This window comes from Peromyscus maniculatus, chromosome 10 (assembly GCF_049852395.1).
Source record: "Peromyscus maniculatus bairdii isolate BWxNUB_F1_BW_parent chromosome 10, HU_Pman_BW_mat_3.1, whole genome shotgun sequence".
NCBI lineage: Eukaryota > Metazoa > Chordata > Mammalia > Rodentia > Cricetidae > Peromyscus > Peromyscus maniculatus.
In genome coordinates, this window is record NC_134861.1 from 69333803 (window position 1) to 69351972 (window position 18170).

At 48.0% G+C, this 18170-nt stretch overlaps 1 protein-coding gene across 2 annotated transcripts in view; it reads right to left on the reverse strand.

Moving 5' to 3' along the window:
* Window positions 1–17494, reverse strand: part of Usp46 (ubiquitin specific peptidase 46) — a 75253-nt gene extending 57759 nt beyond the window's left edge. The window contains exon 1 of one of the 2 annotated variants that reach the window (XM_006979704.4): window positions 17305–17494. In XM_006979704.4, the coding sequence (XP_006979766.1) occupies window positions 17305–17340 (36 nt within the window). In that variant the 5' untranslated portion in view covers window positions 17341–17494. Of the gene's footprint in view, window positions 1–14712; window positions 14832–17304 lie in introns of those variants that run through there. The other variant, XM_076546448.1, reaches the window with a different exon arrangement.
* Between the last annotated feature and the right edge of the window lie 676 nt (window positions 17495–18170).

The window sequence follows — 18170 nt, forward strand, 5'->3', positions numbered from 1 at the left end:
TAAACCCACAGCATCTGTCTCCAGAGTCAGCTGCTGACTTGAATCAGGCCAGAGAATCCTTCCTTCCCAGGTTTAGTAAGTCCTTAGCTTCGAGGGGAGGGGGCAGGCAGATAGCCAGAAGTCTTTCCTGGCTGCTGACTGGGCACATCCCTGAGTGTTATGAATGGCCGTCCTGGGTACAAGCTAGCAAACATCGCCACAGAGCTGCGGTACCAATAAGCGACACGGAACCTAACTCTCCCTGCCAATAACTCTCCAATGGGCATGCCCCACCCCCACCTCACAGGCAAAGGAGAAGTGTGGAGAACCTGAAGTAACTTGCCAAGATCAGGTCTCAGCTGAGGCGGAAGTCAGTGGCAGCCAAACTCTACAACCCCGGCTCCAAGTTGGAGAATCTTTTCCTAGCACTTCTTGGAGCTTCAACAAGGGAGCCAGCTATTCAAGAAGGCAGAGCATTTCATCAGGTACATGACAGCATGGGTTCCTGTTACTTATATGATCCTGAAAGGGGTCATGTGATTCAGAAGGGGGGGTGGTTTGAATGAAAGTGGTCCCCATAGGCTCATAGAGAGCGTCACTATTAGGAGGTGTGACCTTGTTGGAGGAAGTGTGTCACTGGGGGTGGGCTTTGAGGTCTCAGATGCTCAAGCCAGGCCCACTGTCACTCTCTCTTCCTGCTGTCTGCGGATCTGGATGTAGAACTCTCAGCTACCTCTCCAGCACCATATCTGCCGGTGCACTTCCATGCTTCCTACCATGATGATGATGGACTAAACCTCTGAATTGTAAGTTGGCCCAGATTATGTTTTCTTGATGAGAGTTGCTGTGGTCATGGTGTCTCATCACAGCAATAGAAACCCTAACTAAGACAGAAGACTGGCATGATCTCGTATAACGACTGTTACATGGAAGCCCAGTGTCCACTCCTGAGGAAGCGAACCCCAGGACATCTGACTTCACAGTGGCAGGAAGTCATCCTACCAAGGAATGAATATCTGCTAGAGGCTTTGGCTGCTAAACCGATACAATGAAGTCCTCACACAGAAGTTAATTTCAATCAAGAGCATAAGAGAAATGCCAGGGTCCATGGCTGCTTTGCAGCTGAGGGAGAGAAGAACAGCACAGTCCCCCAGCCACTGATCGCAGTGAACTAGAGATAAGAATGTCACTCTCAGTCCAATGCCCCGAGATCCCTCCTCTGGGATGATGTCCCTTTGATTCTGACTTGCCTTTATGTTCTCTGCTTATCACTTTCCAAAGAGGTGTTGGTAGGGGTGGCATCCTGGCAAGGCTCCAGGCTAAAAGCCAGCCCTGGAAATTTTTACAATACAGGTATTTCATCCTTTCATTTCCCAGTCTGCCATCCCTCTGTCTCTGTGCTGGAGGTCTTCAGTGAAAACCATGATCCAGGCAACCTCCTCCCAGCATGGGTAGAACAGAGTCACCATACCTAGGTATTAGCTGCCTCACCACCTGCAGAGACCCACAGAGGCTTCCTAGTGAGACCTTACTCAGGGTCAGAGAATCTGGGCTTGCTTTATCCAGCAGGGCTGCATCATGGGATGATTTGACCACGGCATGGTTGCCAGGTGTTTGGAAGGGTCTACACTTGGCTGTGCAGTGTGCTTTGATCTAGCAAGAGGGAAGGTCTTTTGCCCCACCCCTTGGCATTGTTATAAAAAGCCCTTTTGAAGAGCCAGAAGGGACTGTTGGGTTTTTGACCCAGGTCCTCTCGAAGCTATCCTGTGTTTCTGTCTTTCTCCTCTTTGCTATCACTCTATCTAAAAGTTTCTTACCCCTCTCTCCTCCTCATGGGAACCCTTTTAAAAGGTGGGAGCTAGCTTCCCACAACCACCTTTAGGAACCACATCCTTCCAGATCAGCGTGGCAACATTAGAGACGTTCTAAGATAATGAAGTCATTGGCCATGGCCATTGTGAAAGCAGAAATATAAAACTCTGCATTGCCTTCTCTCACACCAAAGAGCACGACGTTGGGAGAAGGAAGATACAAAGTGAGCAGTACTTCAAAATAATATTACTTGAAAGCATCAGCTCCAGCCTCCAGCCAGGCTCAGAAAGGGCAAGTTCAGAGCCACAACAAGCAGCCGGAACAGTTTTGTATCCGTCAGGCTGAGTCATTAAATGAATGAATGAATGAATGAATGAATGAATGAATGAATGGATAGATAGATAGATAAATAAATAAATAAATAAATAAATAAATAAATAAATAAATAAATAAAATCGAGGCTTGTGTTTTATCTATTCTTGGGTTTTTATTCCATTCTGCTAGTGATCCTTTTTTTTTAGCCCAAAAAATATGGGCCTGAGACAGGTTGAAAAAAAAAAATACAGCACACGCTTCCCTACAAACTCTGAAAATAATTGCCAGAAACAAACACTGAAATGAAATCAAATTATTCTTTTACATGTGCAAACAGCTCCTCATGTGCACCTCTAGTAAAAAAGATGCAAAGAAAGAAAAAGAAAGAAAGAAAGAAAGAAAGAAAGAAAGGAAGGAAGGAAGGAAGGAAGGAAGGAAGGAAGGAAGGAAGGAAGGAAGGAAGGAAGGAAGGAAGGAAGAAAGAAAGGAAGAAAGAAAGGAAGAAAGAAAGGAAGAAAGACACCAAGATGCCATTTGCCCCTGTCCGGCCAAGTGCAGATTTTTCTGGATGATACCAGCTAAGGCAAGACTGCGGGCAACCCAGGCTGCACATGTGACTAGGGGAAGGCAGTTTGGCAAAATCTCTCAGTTACCAAGACAAACCCATTTCTAAGAAGTCAGTGCACAGATATGCCCTCCCACTGACAATGTGATATGTGAACAAGTTGGTCCTTACAGTGTTGTTGGTAAAAACCAAAGATGAAAAAACTGCTCATTGGTGGAGGCCTGGTGAAGGGAATCCAATACACCTCAAGCAACTGAATATTCCGCAGCAATGAGAAAAGGATGAGGATGCTCTTTACAGAGTCCAGGACGAAAAAACCAGAGGCAGATCAGGGCAATCCGTTTGTATTAAATAGACTGTGTTTTTAAAAACCAGGAAGCTGAGGCTGGAGAGATGGCTCAGCAGTTAAGAACACCTGTTGCTCTTGCAGAGGACCTGGGTTCAGTTCCCAGCACCCACATGGTGGTTCACAACCACCCTTAACTCTGGTTCCAGGGGAGGTGATACCCTCTTCTGACCTCCAAAGGCACCAGGCATGCACATAGTTCACACACACACACATGTGCAGGCAAAATACTTGCATAAAATAAAATGAGACAAAATACATGGATTCAAAGCAAAAATTTTAAATATTTATTTTAATAAAAATCTTAATAAAAATTGACACTAGGAGTATGAACATATTTGCCTGAACCTACATAAGATGCTTCATGAAAACACAAAAGCTATGACATCAGTAGACGCCAAGGGCAGGAATGGGAGGGTACCTGTATTCTTTAACATTTTCCTTTCACACATCTTGAAATTTTTGCCACACGAATGCAAATCAAAGGTTTGATTTAAAAACTTAAAGGGACTGTACTTAGTAGGCATGTATTTCCCAGTTCAGAACACCTCACTGCACACCAAATAACTCAAAAGAGGGGGCATAACACTCATGGGATGACTAAATAGATCATGTGCCCTCATTATCAGAGAAGGGAAAAATCATCCTAACTGATGATTCCAACGCTTGGCTACACACTACAGCCTGGGTATCCTGAGGACATTTCAGTCTTAAGTCACAGACCCTTCCTGCTTCTGCCTTTTTTGACGAAAGCCAATGTTAGGTTCCAACAAGCCATTCCACAGCAAAGGTGCTTACTGTGTAGGCCCCGATGAGTCAGAGACCTGCCCGACATCGCTGAACTAGAAAGAGGCGGGGCCCTGCGATCTGGGATGCCTAGCTCAAGGCTCTGCCACCTCCACTGTCTGGACTCCTCTGCTAATAAGAAAAGGAGAGGCACTCAGAATGTACGTCACAAAATGGACGGCACCACATAAAGCCCTAACATAACTGATTCCTTCTGAGCCCAACAGTAGACCAGGGAGGTAAATTCATTCCTCACCCATGTGATATGGATGGGAGTGGAGTCTGGGAGAGATGGGCACACTGAGCTCTCACACTTGCCCAACAGCATGGAGAAACTCAAACCAGATCTCAGGCACAGCTGTCTGCCCTCAGGAAGCTCTCTGAGGTTCAACTGAAATGAAATCTACAGACTTAAGGAAAACTATTAGATAAGTTTAGGTGAAAATCAGCATTAAGAGTCACTGACCAGGGCTGGAGAGATGGCTCAGTGATTAAGAGCACTGGTTGCTCTTCCAGAGGACCCAGGTTCAATTCCTAGAAGCCACATGGCAGCTCACAACCATCTATAACTCCTGTAACTCCAGTTCCAGGGAACCTGAAACCCTCTTCTGGCTTCCACAGGCCACAAGTTGTACACAGACATCCATGCAGTCAAAGTACCCATTCATATAAGATAAAAATTAAAATCTACTCCATCATGTTTTTCTAGAGGAAGAGGAATTGGGAATAGAAGTTACTCACCCCTGGTGTACACACACACACACACACACACACACACACACACACACACACACACACACACGGTTCTGAATGTGACTATACTTAAACTTTTTAATTGCCCTCATTTCTCTGGGCCCGTGCCTTCTCCTAGACCAAGGAGACAGAGTCCCCTCCACATATCAAAGTGCCCTGAAGCCTGGCATTTAAATGATAGTGTCCCGTGGTGGCTCACTCTCAGGGTGGCTCCCTGAATAGCTCAGATTCCAGGCACAGTGGAGTGACCAATGCCTTATAGTCATCTTCAGCATCACTTTCCCTTTCAGAAGTCGGATCTGGGGAATCATCACACAGTCTCCTATTACAGTGCAAAGCTGATTGGGAGATAGCTGTAGGCTTCTCTCTAGCTGTGGGCTTCTCTCCAGCTGTGGGCTTCTCTCCAGCTGTGGGCTTCTCTCTAGCTGTCTCTCTGACAACACAGAAGCAGAGAGACAGGGCCCCTCTCATCTCTGAAGCACCCATAGTTAGGATGATGGCAAGAGATGGATTTGTTTTGTTTATTTGTTGTTTTAGAATTTCATACAACACACACACACACACACACACACACACACACACACTCCTCTTTAATTACTGTTGCACACACCACACACACACACAACTTAGTCCATTTAGTGTTAATCTAATGTACATGTGCATAGGGCTGACTGCTTGGGATGGGATAACCTTTCAAGGAGCCAAGACTAATTCTCCTCTCTCAGCAGCCATTGATGGCCGGTAGCTCTGCATTTAGGGGGTGAGGCACCATGACATTTCCACCATCCACACTAGCATGTCAACTGGCGCTGTCAATAACCAGGACACTTACTGCTAGCTAGTGTCTTACAGACGTGATGGGGATGCTACACCCATGAAATTTCAACAAGGCATAGGTTGGGCCTCTGTACCCCCAATGTCACTATTCCCAGGCCAGATGAAGCGCCCCACTAACCACAAGTGGCAAGTCAAACAGAAAGCAAGTCTCCTTGGGCCTTGAGAAATTAAGGGCTTTGTACTTTCAACCAACTGAAAGGAAGATACTAACTCACTTCCAGAGGGAGATAACGATAAAAAAGCAACATGCACAAGGCCAGCACAGCTTGCTGAGTGTTTCCGCAGGGGAGTCCCTTTGATGCTCAAGAAAGCAGGGAGAGGGTACTCGGCTGTTGGCTTTTCTTATTAAGGCATGAGGAGACGGGCTCTGAGTTTACCAAGCAGGATTCCAATCCCAAGCCCATCACCTTACAACCGCACACTAGGGAAGCCATCCTTCTGTGTTCCTCCTTAGATCTTGCTGCTCTCACGGGGCTCCCACCAGAAGCACCCGCTTCCCCAGGAAAGGGGGCTGCATGGGCAAAATCTCCATCTCATTCCACACCTGCCAATCAGAATCAACGTCTTCACAAGCTCTTTGCATTCTGTACCCAGAGGCACACCGACTGGTGGGAAAGTTCTGGGGTTTGGGTTGGGTTTTTGTTGTTGTTGTTTTGTTTTTAGTCCAAGCTGGCTTTGAACTCTCAACCCCATAATCTTCTATTCTCCACCTCACAAGTGCTAGGATTACAAGTGTATACACCGCTACACCTGGCTACAAAGTAATTCTTCCATGCTACCACGCTAGATCTCTTTACTCATTCATCGAGAATTATCCATTGAACATCCACCCCCCCGACTGTGCTAGGCACCACACTGACAGTGACACACACTGATTTTGGGAAATCACCAAAAGATCAGCCTAGCTCCTGCCCTGGGGGATTACCAAACCCATGGTTTAGGGCCACTTTGGTGGCTCAGGGGGTAAAGCGCTCGCTGCATGAGACTGATGATACGAGTTCCATCCCTGGATCCCACATCAGGAGAGAATCAAGATCTGAAAGGTGTTCCCACATATGCACACAAATCCCTGAAAGAGTAACATTTCCATTTTGGTTTAACAAATATGGTCGTTGAACAACCTCAGCAGCTCATCAGAATTAACCATGACACTTAACACACACACACACACACACACACACACACACACACACACACACACGCGCGCGAGTCAACCAACCCAGACTACATACAGTCTGAAACTGAGTGTAAGGCCCTTTAGCAGCTGAGTATCAAATTCCCACTGGCAGGACCACTTTGTAGAACACTCTGACAATACTTAACATATTTGCTCCATCTTCCAGTGCTATCACAAAATATCCCAAGACTGGGTCTCATAAAGAAACAGGAGCCAGACATGGTGGTGCACATCTATAGTTTCAGCATTCAAGAGGCAGAAGCAGGTGGATCTCTACGTTCTAGGCCAGTCTGGTCTACAAAGTAAGTTCCAGACAGCCAGGACTGTTACACAGAGAAACCCTGTTTCAAAAAACAAAAACAAAGAAAGGAAGGGAGGGAAGGAGCTTATTTAGCTTTTACTTTTAAATTTATATCTTATGTATTACATTATATGACAAATCCACACACGTGAATGCTGTGGGATGTTAATGTATGTCCTGTGGGAGCCCTTCTTGGGTTCCTTGTGGCGTTACCCAGCAGGTTTGCATAGAGGATGATTAGGACCATGGGCCTGAGTGCAGGTGTATGAGATGGTCTGCACTTGTCTGTACTGGGGGATGGTCTGTATGTCAAGTTGCTCTGATTGGTCAATAAATAAAACCTGATTGGTCGTGGCTAGGCAGGAAGTATAGGCGGGACTAACAGAGGAGAAATAAAAGAACAGGAAGGCAGAAGGAGACGCTGCCAGCCACTGCCAGGACAAGCAGTATGTGAAGATGCTGGTAAGCCACGAGCCACGTGGCAAGGTATAGATTTGTAGAAATGCGTTACTTTAGGATATAAGAAAAGTTAACAAGAAGCCTGCCACGGCCATACAGTTTGTAAGCAATATAAGTCTCTGTGTTTACTTGGTTGGGTCTGAGCGGCTGTGGGACTGGCGGGTGACAGAGATTTGTCCTGACTGTGGGCAAGGCCGAGAAACTCTAGCTACACGTGAACATGCATGTGTACAGCAGGCAGGCCAAGAGCTACAGGAAGCTTGTGGAATCATAGGACAATTTGTGAGAATTGGTTTTTGTCTCTCCACCATACGGGTCCTGGGGATCCAACTCAAGCCATCAAGCTTGGCAGCAAACGCCTTGACCTGCTGAGCCATCTCTCTGGCCCCAAGCTAACAGTGTCAGAGGCGGAAAGTCAAAAGAGCGTACGGTGAGGGCTCTGGTAAGAGCCTCACATGCATGGCTGACCAAGACAGGAGCACATGTGGCCAGGCGTGGTCATACGCTGAGGCAAGGAGCCACAGGGGAGGGCTTGCTCCGTCAAGGCCCCTCTCATGACAGTCCATCAAAGAGCGCAGCAGAATCTCAGAAATCTCAGAAGAACAATATCAGTCTCTCCCTAGGGCATGCCTGATGACCTAACATCTCCCTTTAGGCTCCACCTCTTTTTTTTGCGGGGGGGGGGGGGGGGGGGGGGGGGATGTACAGTGAACTTTATTGATGGTATTCAAGAGAGTAGGGCTCCCTAAACCCCTCCTGTTATTCTGGGGGTCTGGGATGGAAACTGGGGGAGATGCTCAGTGCCAGGGACTAAGTCCCCACGGTCGTACTGGGGAACCAAGCATGCAGCACGTGAACCCTTGAGAGACACACTAGACTCATACCGAAAACCTAGCACCTCACAAAGCTGCAGATGGTATATCCTAAGACAGGCACATCTACTGCAGGGATCCAGGACAAAGAAATGACGACAGGCACAAAGACAGGACGGGGACATCCACGGCAGCCCTGTTGTCAGAACAGAGTGCTTTAGAAGTTATCCAACCTGCCCCTGAAGAAGAGAACGAATAATGGAACCGCAGCCACGCTGAAGAGCGCTGTCACAGAGCCACTGGAATGAGTCAACTGGATTTCTGAGTCAACATATTCTCAGCCATAATTGGTGAGCAAAGCCGGAGAGCTGCAAAAGGCCGCCCGGCACATCTTCACACACAAACATTGACGGACTGCCTAGAGAATCACAAATAAAAGGCATGCATGGGGAATGCGCTATCAACTCCAGAAACCATCTGTTCTAGGAGGAGAAGTAAAGGGAAAAGACAGAGAGTTGAATGTTGGTTTCTGAGCATTATATCTGAAAAAGAACGTAACCCAATAGGGCTACATTTTGATACCTATTAGCCCTGAAAAGTAGATATTTAGGTATATGACATTTTTTCATATTTGTGTTGATGTTTTATGATTTAAATTTTTTAAAGTTTTTTTTTAAAGGCTTCACAGGTGACACACGGCCAGCACTCCGAATCTCTGTTGTAAAAAGGAGAAAGTAATCAAAACCTAGTTGTTTAATGTCAAGAAATACAACTAGAGAACAGCAACAATCTCTGGCTTTTGAGTTAAATCACTACCTTAAATAATTTTACATTGATTTTTGAAATCCTCTCACATGGCAGGTAATTTCTCTAAACAATATTTTTAAGAGATTGGGGCTATTACCCAAGAACTCTGTATTTCTCAAATCTTGATCCTCAGAGTGTGCGGGGAGTGAACTAAGAAGGAATGGGCATTTAAAATGCAGGTTCCCAGGCTCCACCTGAGCCCTGCTTACTCAAAGTCTCTGAGGGCAGACTCCTTGAGTCTGGCTTTGTTTGTTTGCTTGTTTGACAGGATTTCTCTGTGTAACAGCCATGGCTGTTCTGGAACTCGCTTTGTAGACCAGACTGGACTCACATTCATTGAGATCCACCTGCCTCTGCTTCCTGAGTGCTGGGATTAAATTCTTATTAAGAGAACACACAGGTATGCTCCATTCTTGCTACACAGAGAGCCACTAAATCATAAGGCATTTTAGCATCTATTGTGTTCAGTGTGGTGACATTCATATCGCACCAGAGTTGGGGTGAATGGTGTCTCGTATTGAACACAGCACTCGCACCAGGACATTCAAGCCAAACCTGATGAACACCGGACTTCCTGCACACAGAATCTACCCCAAAAGACAAAGAAACGCGCTTGAATAAGATCAGCTTCTAAAAGATCTTCAAACAGCAACTGGGTCGACAGGAAACTCCCCAAGTCCGGCCCTGCAGCTGTGAGTGCCAGAAGAGGCCTGACATGATTTTCACCAGAGCCAATTTCCTTCAAACAAAGCATGGACTTGAGCTGGAACACAAGGGGCTAACACAAGAACAGATCCGGAATGCACTTGCCACACTCAGGACGTCCCCAGAGGTGTGCATCACCTCCATGCTGCCAATCTCCACCCCACCCCGAGAACATGTTGGCATGTTCTTCCACTGTATCTTTGGATGTCTCCCCACGTTCCCTGACTTTTGCTTTGGTCTCCCTGATTTTCCGCTTCATCATTCCACTCCCTGTTTTCAGCCAAAACCAACACTGATCCTGAGTTAGAAACAGCGAGGCATGATGTACACATGAGAAGATGTTCAACCTCACTAGTAAAGAATAAAGTGCAAGTTTAAACCACAGAGATGCAATTTCACACCCATCAGATTGGCAAAATGCCACATCTAACAATATCAAATGTCAGCAAGCGTGTGGAACCACTAGACCCCCTCCCCCAACCATGCTGGCTGAAATGCAAATTGGTGCAACTGCTTCAGAGAGCAATCTGTCGATATATTACAATAAAGGATGCCCATTTCCTTTGACCCAGCAATTTCCTTCTGGACATCTACCACAGAGAAACTATAAACATTTACACAGGAAGACAAGTTTAAACTGTTTATAACAGGCGGGTGGTAGTGGCGGTGGCAGTGGCGGCAGCGGCGGTGGCGCACGCCTTCAATCCCAGCACTTGGGAGGAAGAGGCAGGCAGATCTCAGTGAGTTCGAGGCCAGCCTGGTCTACAGAGCGAGTTCCCGGACAGCCAGGGGTATTATACAGAGAAACCCTGTCTTGAAAACACAAAACAAGACAACAACAAAATAACTGTTTATAGCATTGAAATATACTAACAAAAAAATTGTAAGCCCCCATGATTATTAATATATTGACTATATAGTAGCACATTCATTTGAGGAAATATTATACAGCAGATAAAATAAACTAGAATTATGAATATCTTGATGAATAAACCTCATGATTATTGAGTTAATATTAGAGAACTGATATAAGCTCAGATTTAGAGTTTGTTTAAAACACAAGGATCAGTACTATACCTACCTGGTTTGTCAATGTACACCAACCAAGTAAAAGTATGAAACGCATGATAAATGCCAAATTTGGAATAATGGCCGCTGTGTCTATGGAGAGGAGGGGTGAGGTGGGGATGCTCACGGGAGGTTTTAACTGTGTTTGTCATAGATCATTTCTTCCCTGGGTGGGGAGTGCTGGCTGTCGGCTCTATTATTCCACATACCTTTCTGGATTCCTAAAGTTCACCTCCACCCTAAGAAGGAATTCCAGGTTCTGAGTTTATTTACTCTGTGAATTCTGAAAGTAGCTGGAGGGACCAATGAATGGCAAGGAAAGCATTGAGAACCACCGGTCCCCTGCCCATGATCTTTATAAGGGATCCACAGTAAATAATCACACTCAACGCCATGGTGAACATGGGATTAATTACCATGTCCCTGAATTAACCCATAATCCCAGAACAGCAACAGTGCAAAATCGCCTATAACACCAGCGACAGACCGCAAACAATACAGGACATAACTATCTGAAGAAAGTCTGTGCAGGCTCATTTGGGGGCATTTTCTCTCCAAAGACCTTTTAAACCCGTAGACAAGCACTGATGCCACCACAAACGACTGTCCTTGTTAGCAAGAAATACTTGCAAGAAAGTATTTAGAGCATACAAGTTAGCCGGATTAAGAAACGCCCGCTTCTATAACTCTTCCAGTCGGCTTGCTTTGGAATGGCTTCATGAGGACACTAGGGCTCAAACCAGCAAGAGGTATCTTTCTGATGATGCCACCAAGCTTAATGCCACCAGAAAATTTCAACAACCTGCAAAGACCAGGCTCAGATCTGGTGGTCAGGGACCCCACATCTAACTAGAGAAGGCCTTCTTGCTTCGAAGGCAATGGAGTTCAAAATTATTTTCAATTTTAATACGAACACCTGAAGATGCCACACTAGTGAACATGAATAAGCAGGACCTCGTGTACAGTTAAATAGAATACTGGGCTTCTAACTCAGAAAACATATCCCAGTCTTCAATCCTAGCCAAATATTGGTGTTCAAATTTGTCTTCCCCCAGGAGTCCAAGGAAAAGAGACAATTCTGCAGACTTAATTGTCAGGTTTTGACCTAGAATAAACTCTAACATATTTGACAAGGAAGGTCAAGAGAGCAGTTTCTTTCTTTCTTTTTTTTTTCTTTAAACATTAACCCACCTCACCTCAGGCTGCATTTGTTAAACACCTAACAAATACCAGAAGGGACCCCTTTTCGTAACTGTAACTTCTTCCAGCTGATACGGTAAACTCCACGTCCAGTGGCCAGTTATCTTTGCAAACAGAACTCATGAGTCATGGGAATAAGTTATCTCTTCATACAGATTGTGAGACTTTTTTTTAAAATTATTAAAATAAAATTCTAGAGCTGGGTAGAGGTGATGCATATTTTTAATCCCAGCACGTAGAAGGTAGAAGCAGGCAGTTCTGTGAGTTTGAGGCCAGTCTGGTCTACGGAATGAGTTCCAGGACAGCCAGGGCTACACAGAGAAACCCTGTCTTAAAAAAACAAGAAAAGAAAGGAAGGGAGGAAGGGAGGAAGGAAGGAAGGAAGGAAGGAAGGAAGGAAGGAAGGAAGGAAGGAAGGAAGGAAGGAAGAAAGAAAGAAAGAAAGAAAGAAAGAAAGAAAGAAAGAAAGAAAGAAAGAAAGAAAGAAAGAAAGAAAGAAAGAAAGAAAGAAAGAAGCCAGGTGGTGGTGCCATGTGCCTTTAATCCCAGCACTCAGGAGGCAGAGGCAGGCGAATCTCTGTGAGTTCGAGGCCAGCCTGGTCTACAGAGTGAGTTCCAGGAAAGGTGCAAAGCTACACTGAGAAACCCTGTTTTGCAAAACCAAAACAAAAAAAAAAGAAAGAAAGAAAGAAAGAAAGAAAGAAAGAAAGAAAGAAAGAAAGAAAGAAAGAAAGAAAGAAAGGGGGGCGGATTCTGATCATTCTCAAACTATTTGCTTTAAAAACGTTGATTTATTAAGATAAAACCTTTTTATATAAAAATCCTCAGTTTAGGGACTGAAAAGATGGCTCAGCAGTTGCTCTTACAGACGGCCTAGGTTCAGTTCCCAGCACCACAGGGCAGCTCACAGCTGCATGGATCTATGCTTCCCGGCTCCTACACCCTCTTCTGGCCTCTGTGGGCATCAGGCACATGGCGCACAGACATATAAGCAGGTGAACATATACGTAAAATTAAATTCTTGGCTTTGCTGCGAATGTTTACTGGTCTTACTTTTCCTTCATTTGAAGATGACTTCATCTACATAAAAGGACTCATCAAATGGGTCTCAGAAAACATCCCACGGGAGGCGCATTTAAACCGCCAATATCTGGTGTGAGTTCAAGAAGGTTTGAAACAAGGCAGGTAGGAAGCAAAGTGACTGAGTCAATTAAGAGAGGAAAGGCTTTAAGAAATACGCGTCACTATGAAACATCTCATAACCAAAAATATATTAAACAGTTTTACAAGATGAGAAAAACTATGGACCCCCAGAAGTATAATTCACCAAAGGCCACCAACACTGTACTGGTTCTGTAACACATCAATGTTGAACTGGAATGACTCCCAAGCACACAGCTTCAGTTCTGACTGGTGTTGACTACGATCATGGCCTCATGAAAAGTAAAAACCTGACCACTTCCCTACTCCTAAGATTCTGTTCACCCCATCCCTGTGGCTATTACACTGCATTGAAATTGTCTCACCTTTGCCGACATCAGGCCACAAGCTAAGGGACGGACGCCTGAGCTCCTTGGAGCTATGGCCTCACATCGTCATTTGTTAAGAACCTGCACACAGTGTGGGCCAACACTAACACTGCTGGTCCTTGACAGATGTCATTCCCAGGTACAAAATGTGTGTTACACATACACACCCCCACACTGCTGGAGACAAAACCCAAGACTCACACAGGCTAAGCAAGGCACTCCACCCCTAAACTACATGCACCACCACCTCCACCCACACACTCACACTGCTGGAGACAAAACCCAAGACTCACTCAGGCTAAGCAAGACACTCCACCCCCAAACTACATGTTCCACGGCCCCCCCTCCCCCAAATCTACTGCTTGATACAGGCATCCCCTGCAAAACACATCTTAACAACGACACTCCTAACAAATGAAAGGGAGAAGAGCTGGTTCCGGCCATTTGACACCGGTACAAGTCACATTTGGACCCCTTTTTAGAAAATTCCTCAATTCAAACAGGAAACAAAACATAACCACAAATAATCTCTTCCATTGGAAGGACCAGGAAACACACAGGGAGCGAAATCCATAGCTCCGAACAACAGAGGATTGTCATCTGGGGACATTTCCTTGTGCTTGGAGCAGCTGAAGCATTCTTGAAATGACAACATACACCAGCCAAACAAGCTTTACTATCTCCAACCACACCTGCCATGTGGTCAGGCTGACTTGCCCTAAGAGAGCTGATCAAGCATTACTATGGGAGGCCTTCACAAGAAGTAAATGGGAACCAGTGCCAGACAAGGAAACCTCGGTGGGATGGGGAGGAGGAAGGGAGGGGATGCCGCTCAGCTCTCCATCACAGGAAGGACTTGCTGCCAGGCTTACTTAAGCTCTGCTGGGCTCCCCTCCGATGGAGGAAAGGAGTCAGCCTTTCAGAGCTGGATCTTCGTCTGTGTATCTTCCCCCAAGAAGATAGCATCTTTAAACACTCTTTCAGAACACACAACAGAGAATGTCTGAAATATACCAAGTGCCTTCTCTTTTATAATGCAGCCTGAATGTGTTGCTCTATGGGAGAGTACTTCCCTAGCATGTGCAAGGCCCTGTTTTGAGCCACTCAGTACCAAGTAAATACAAATTAAAACAAAAACAAGCAATCCCTGCTTGCTCTCCAACTCCTTCAACAAGCTGAGATCAAAAGGAGAAAGTAGGCAGGATCTATTAAGAGCCCCAGCGAGAAGCGCTGTCACAAGTGAGACCGGGAACAGACCTACCTGGAAACAATTCATCATCCAGTGAGGTCTCTACACGGAGGTACAGGGAGCCTTTATCTCACTGTGGGGACAGAGACAGCCGCAGTCCAGCAGTCTCCTCATCACCACCCTTTTCCTCTGGGAAATGAGAAAGGGAGGAGGAGCAGAAGCGACCTGAGCAGCTTTTTATAAGGGGTGGGGCTTCCAGTTCCCACCCCAGCCTCGCTAAGGTGTTGTTCAGCCTGCTTTGTATAAGTGACCCTACGGTTGTTTCTGTTCAGGGAAGGAGAAGACACGATTTCCATGGCCCCGTCAACGACTGGAAGGCAGCCTGGTAACAAGAGAGAAGGTGCTGAGCGAGCGGAGTAGCTGGAAGTCTCTGAGAACTTACTATGTCCTAGGCCCTGAGCCCCAGGGACTCACTCAACGTAACCAGCGTCAGCCCATTTCCACAAGTATACACCAAGGTACAAAAAGTAGCATGCCCAAGGACACAAAGCTGGTGTGTGCTCAAAGCAGGACCTACTTGCGAGCTGGATGAAGAGGAACACACCCGTCATCCAGTGCTTAAGGCGATCTCAAGCGGGAGGTTTACCTGGGCTTGAGAGACTGCCTCAAAAACACAAGCCACAGATAAATACATAAGCAGGATTGAAGCTGGAGTCTCTCACCTTAGAATGCAAACATCTCTCCACAGAACAGGAAAATAGTAGGTTTACTTCACTAGGGGAAGGGGTTGGGGGACTGAGTAAGGGCCTTAACTCAGTACCTTTTAGGTCACCAGAGGAAGTGTTGATTCTATGCACACAATATCGCCCATTCCTCTCATGCCCTCCCAGAAGCTTGCCTCTCTGGCTGAGTTTCACTGAAAACAGGTTGTGACATTCTCTCCAGGTGTGCCAAGAAGTCCTAGCTACAGCAAGGGCAAGAACAAGCCGGAGGCAGATGTCCTCTGGGGACACGCTCGCTCTTGAGTTTCCACTCTGCTTCAATACTGAGAAAGTGTCCCTGAATACAAACTGGACAAGACCCGCACACAAGCAGCCACGGAGTCTCAGGAGCCTGTGGGCCTGAGGGCCACCCCCACAGGCGGGAAAACCAGCCTTCAAGCCACTGTGGTTTCACAGTTCGCCCCAGGAGCTGGGTCACAGCAAAGACTCTGAGAAGAGAAACGCATTGTCTTCCGGAGGCATCCAGCGACATTAAAGCCACTGGACAGGAAGAAGCAGGAAAACCTGTGTCTTCAAGCAGAAAGGGGAAATGTCAAGGCTGCAGGGGCCACTGCCATCATCTAAGGAGCCCCGTTCCACCAAGCAGACAGCCATCTCTCGGGGAGCTCCTGCCTTTGCCCTGCTGGCAAGGCCTTGGCTGCCAGTGCTGAAAGCTGGAGCCAGCCACAGCAGGTCTCGACTCCACCTGAGCTAACACATGGCTCCTTAATGCTCTGTGCCATGTGTTGATCTTGCAACAGAATGTGGGACAGAAGATTTAAAAGTCTGTGAGGGGGGAAGGGCAGCCAGATCACCTTACCTAAAGCCTTCTTAATCAGGCCTCCTCAGATTCCCTTTAGGGGCTAGTATTACTATCTTGGGGGGGGGGGAGGATTCCCCAAAATGGCAAAAACACCAGTGTTCCAGCTTGAAGGGGCTCAGAGTGGGGAGAGGTTAGAGTATAAGCAGAGCACATACCCTCAAGCCCCACACCAGCAGGGAATGCCTTACTCCAAACTGACCTCCCTAAGGATCTCACAAGTGGGGGTGCCTGCTGGATGCATATCCAGGGGACCCAAAGGCTGGAAATGGGTCCCAAGAAAACTAAACAGGACAGGAAAGTAGTGGGGGAAAAATCCAAATTGAAGTGCCCGCTGGGCCATGCCCCACCCCCGAGCCCATCAGCCCAGTGACATGCCAGGCAGTGCCCAAGCTAAGTGGAGAGGAGGCAGGGAAGGATGGCCCCTGCCGACTTCCTCACACCCACAGCCGCCTCACTCCCAGGGCCTGCAAATGTTACTGCCATACACTCTCTCCTGCAGGTGGGGGAAACTGAGGCCTCCAGAACAAATCGCTGTGCTTCCCAATACCCGGCTTTACTTCACCTCTCTAACCAGATTCTGCACTTGGATTTTTTTTTCCCCCCACAGCTTGTATGTCTATCCAATTTCTCCTGATAAGCGAGAGCACTGCTGTTGCAAAGTGAATCTTAAATACAATCGAGGCTGAACTCCAAAAGGAGACGAGGACAGTCAGGGAGTCCAACGAGGGCTTATTTACTGCACCAGGAGGATGTCCCTCTCCGGACTCGTACCCTCCCGGTCCTTCCCCGGGACATCGGTGCGCGCGGCCACCTCGAGCCCTTCACCCCCACCCACCGCCCCGCACCGCAGCTAGAGGGCGGGGGCATGGGGCCGCCCTGGGGATCCCCAGGATCTACTCGGTCCCCAGCCGGGACAGAGGCGGGAGGGGGACTGCGGTCAGCCGGCCCAGCTCCGGGGGCCGGGAACTTCTGGCCGCGCGGCCCCTCCGGCCACGGCGCGCGTGCAGCTCCAGCCCGGGGTTCCCTTTCTTTGCCTGGCTCGCCGCGGGCGCGACCCCCGGAGGCTCGGCGGCCACTCACCATATTACAGATGGAGGCGATGTTTCGGACAGTCATTAGTCTAAAGGTTGCAGCGATCGCGCACCGCCATCTTTACCAGGGGAAAACGGGACTGTCCATGGTGGCGCGCAGCGAGGCCGGGCGGCGGCGAGGCGGCCTGGGGCCGGCTTGCAGTGGGGTTGGGCGAGAGAGGCCGGGCGGCGGCGAGGGCGGGGCGGCGGCGCGGGGCGGGGAGTGGCGGAGCGACGCAGCCGGGGCCGCGGCCGGCGGGAGGAGGAGCCCGGAGCCGGGAGGCGCTGAACCGGGGGACCTTACGCTCACAGATGCCCGCCCGGACTCTCTCGCCTGACCCCGCTGGAAGCCGTTCTTGCTCCGCTGGCCCCAGGGTCCCCGCTCTGCGCCGGCTGCACCGCGAGGCCGGCCCCGGACCAAACCCAGCACCACGGCCTTCCAGCCTGACCCAAGACGGCACCGGGGCACTGGACACTGGCCGATCGCCGGCCCGGGACCCACACACACCGCGGGAACACTGGAGCTCTCTCTCGGTCCCGATTTCTTTCTCTCTGCCTGTTCCTGCGGGTCTCCAACAAGCCTTGGGCTTTAGGGGTTGGGTAGAGGAGGGTATGCGGAGTAGGGGGTGACTGTAGTCTAACTTTAAAGTTTCTCGCCAGGGTTCTAGCCAGATGGCATCCGCCGGAACCCAAAAAGTAAAATATGACCAGGACATGGGCGTGGCCAGAAAGCCCTTGCCAGCAGTAACCCAGCTGCCTGGGAAAAGGTCTCTCAGAAAGGAAGGAATTCCGGATCTAGGCAGAAGCACTCGGGCAATTTTGTGACATTAGCCTGCACAGAGGTCTGGGCGGTACTGAAGGCTGTCCAGGAATGGT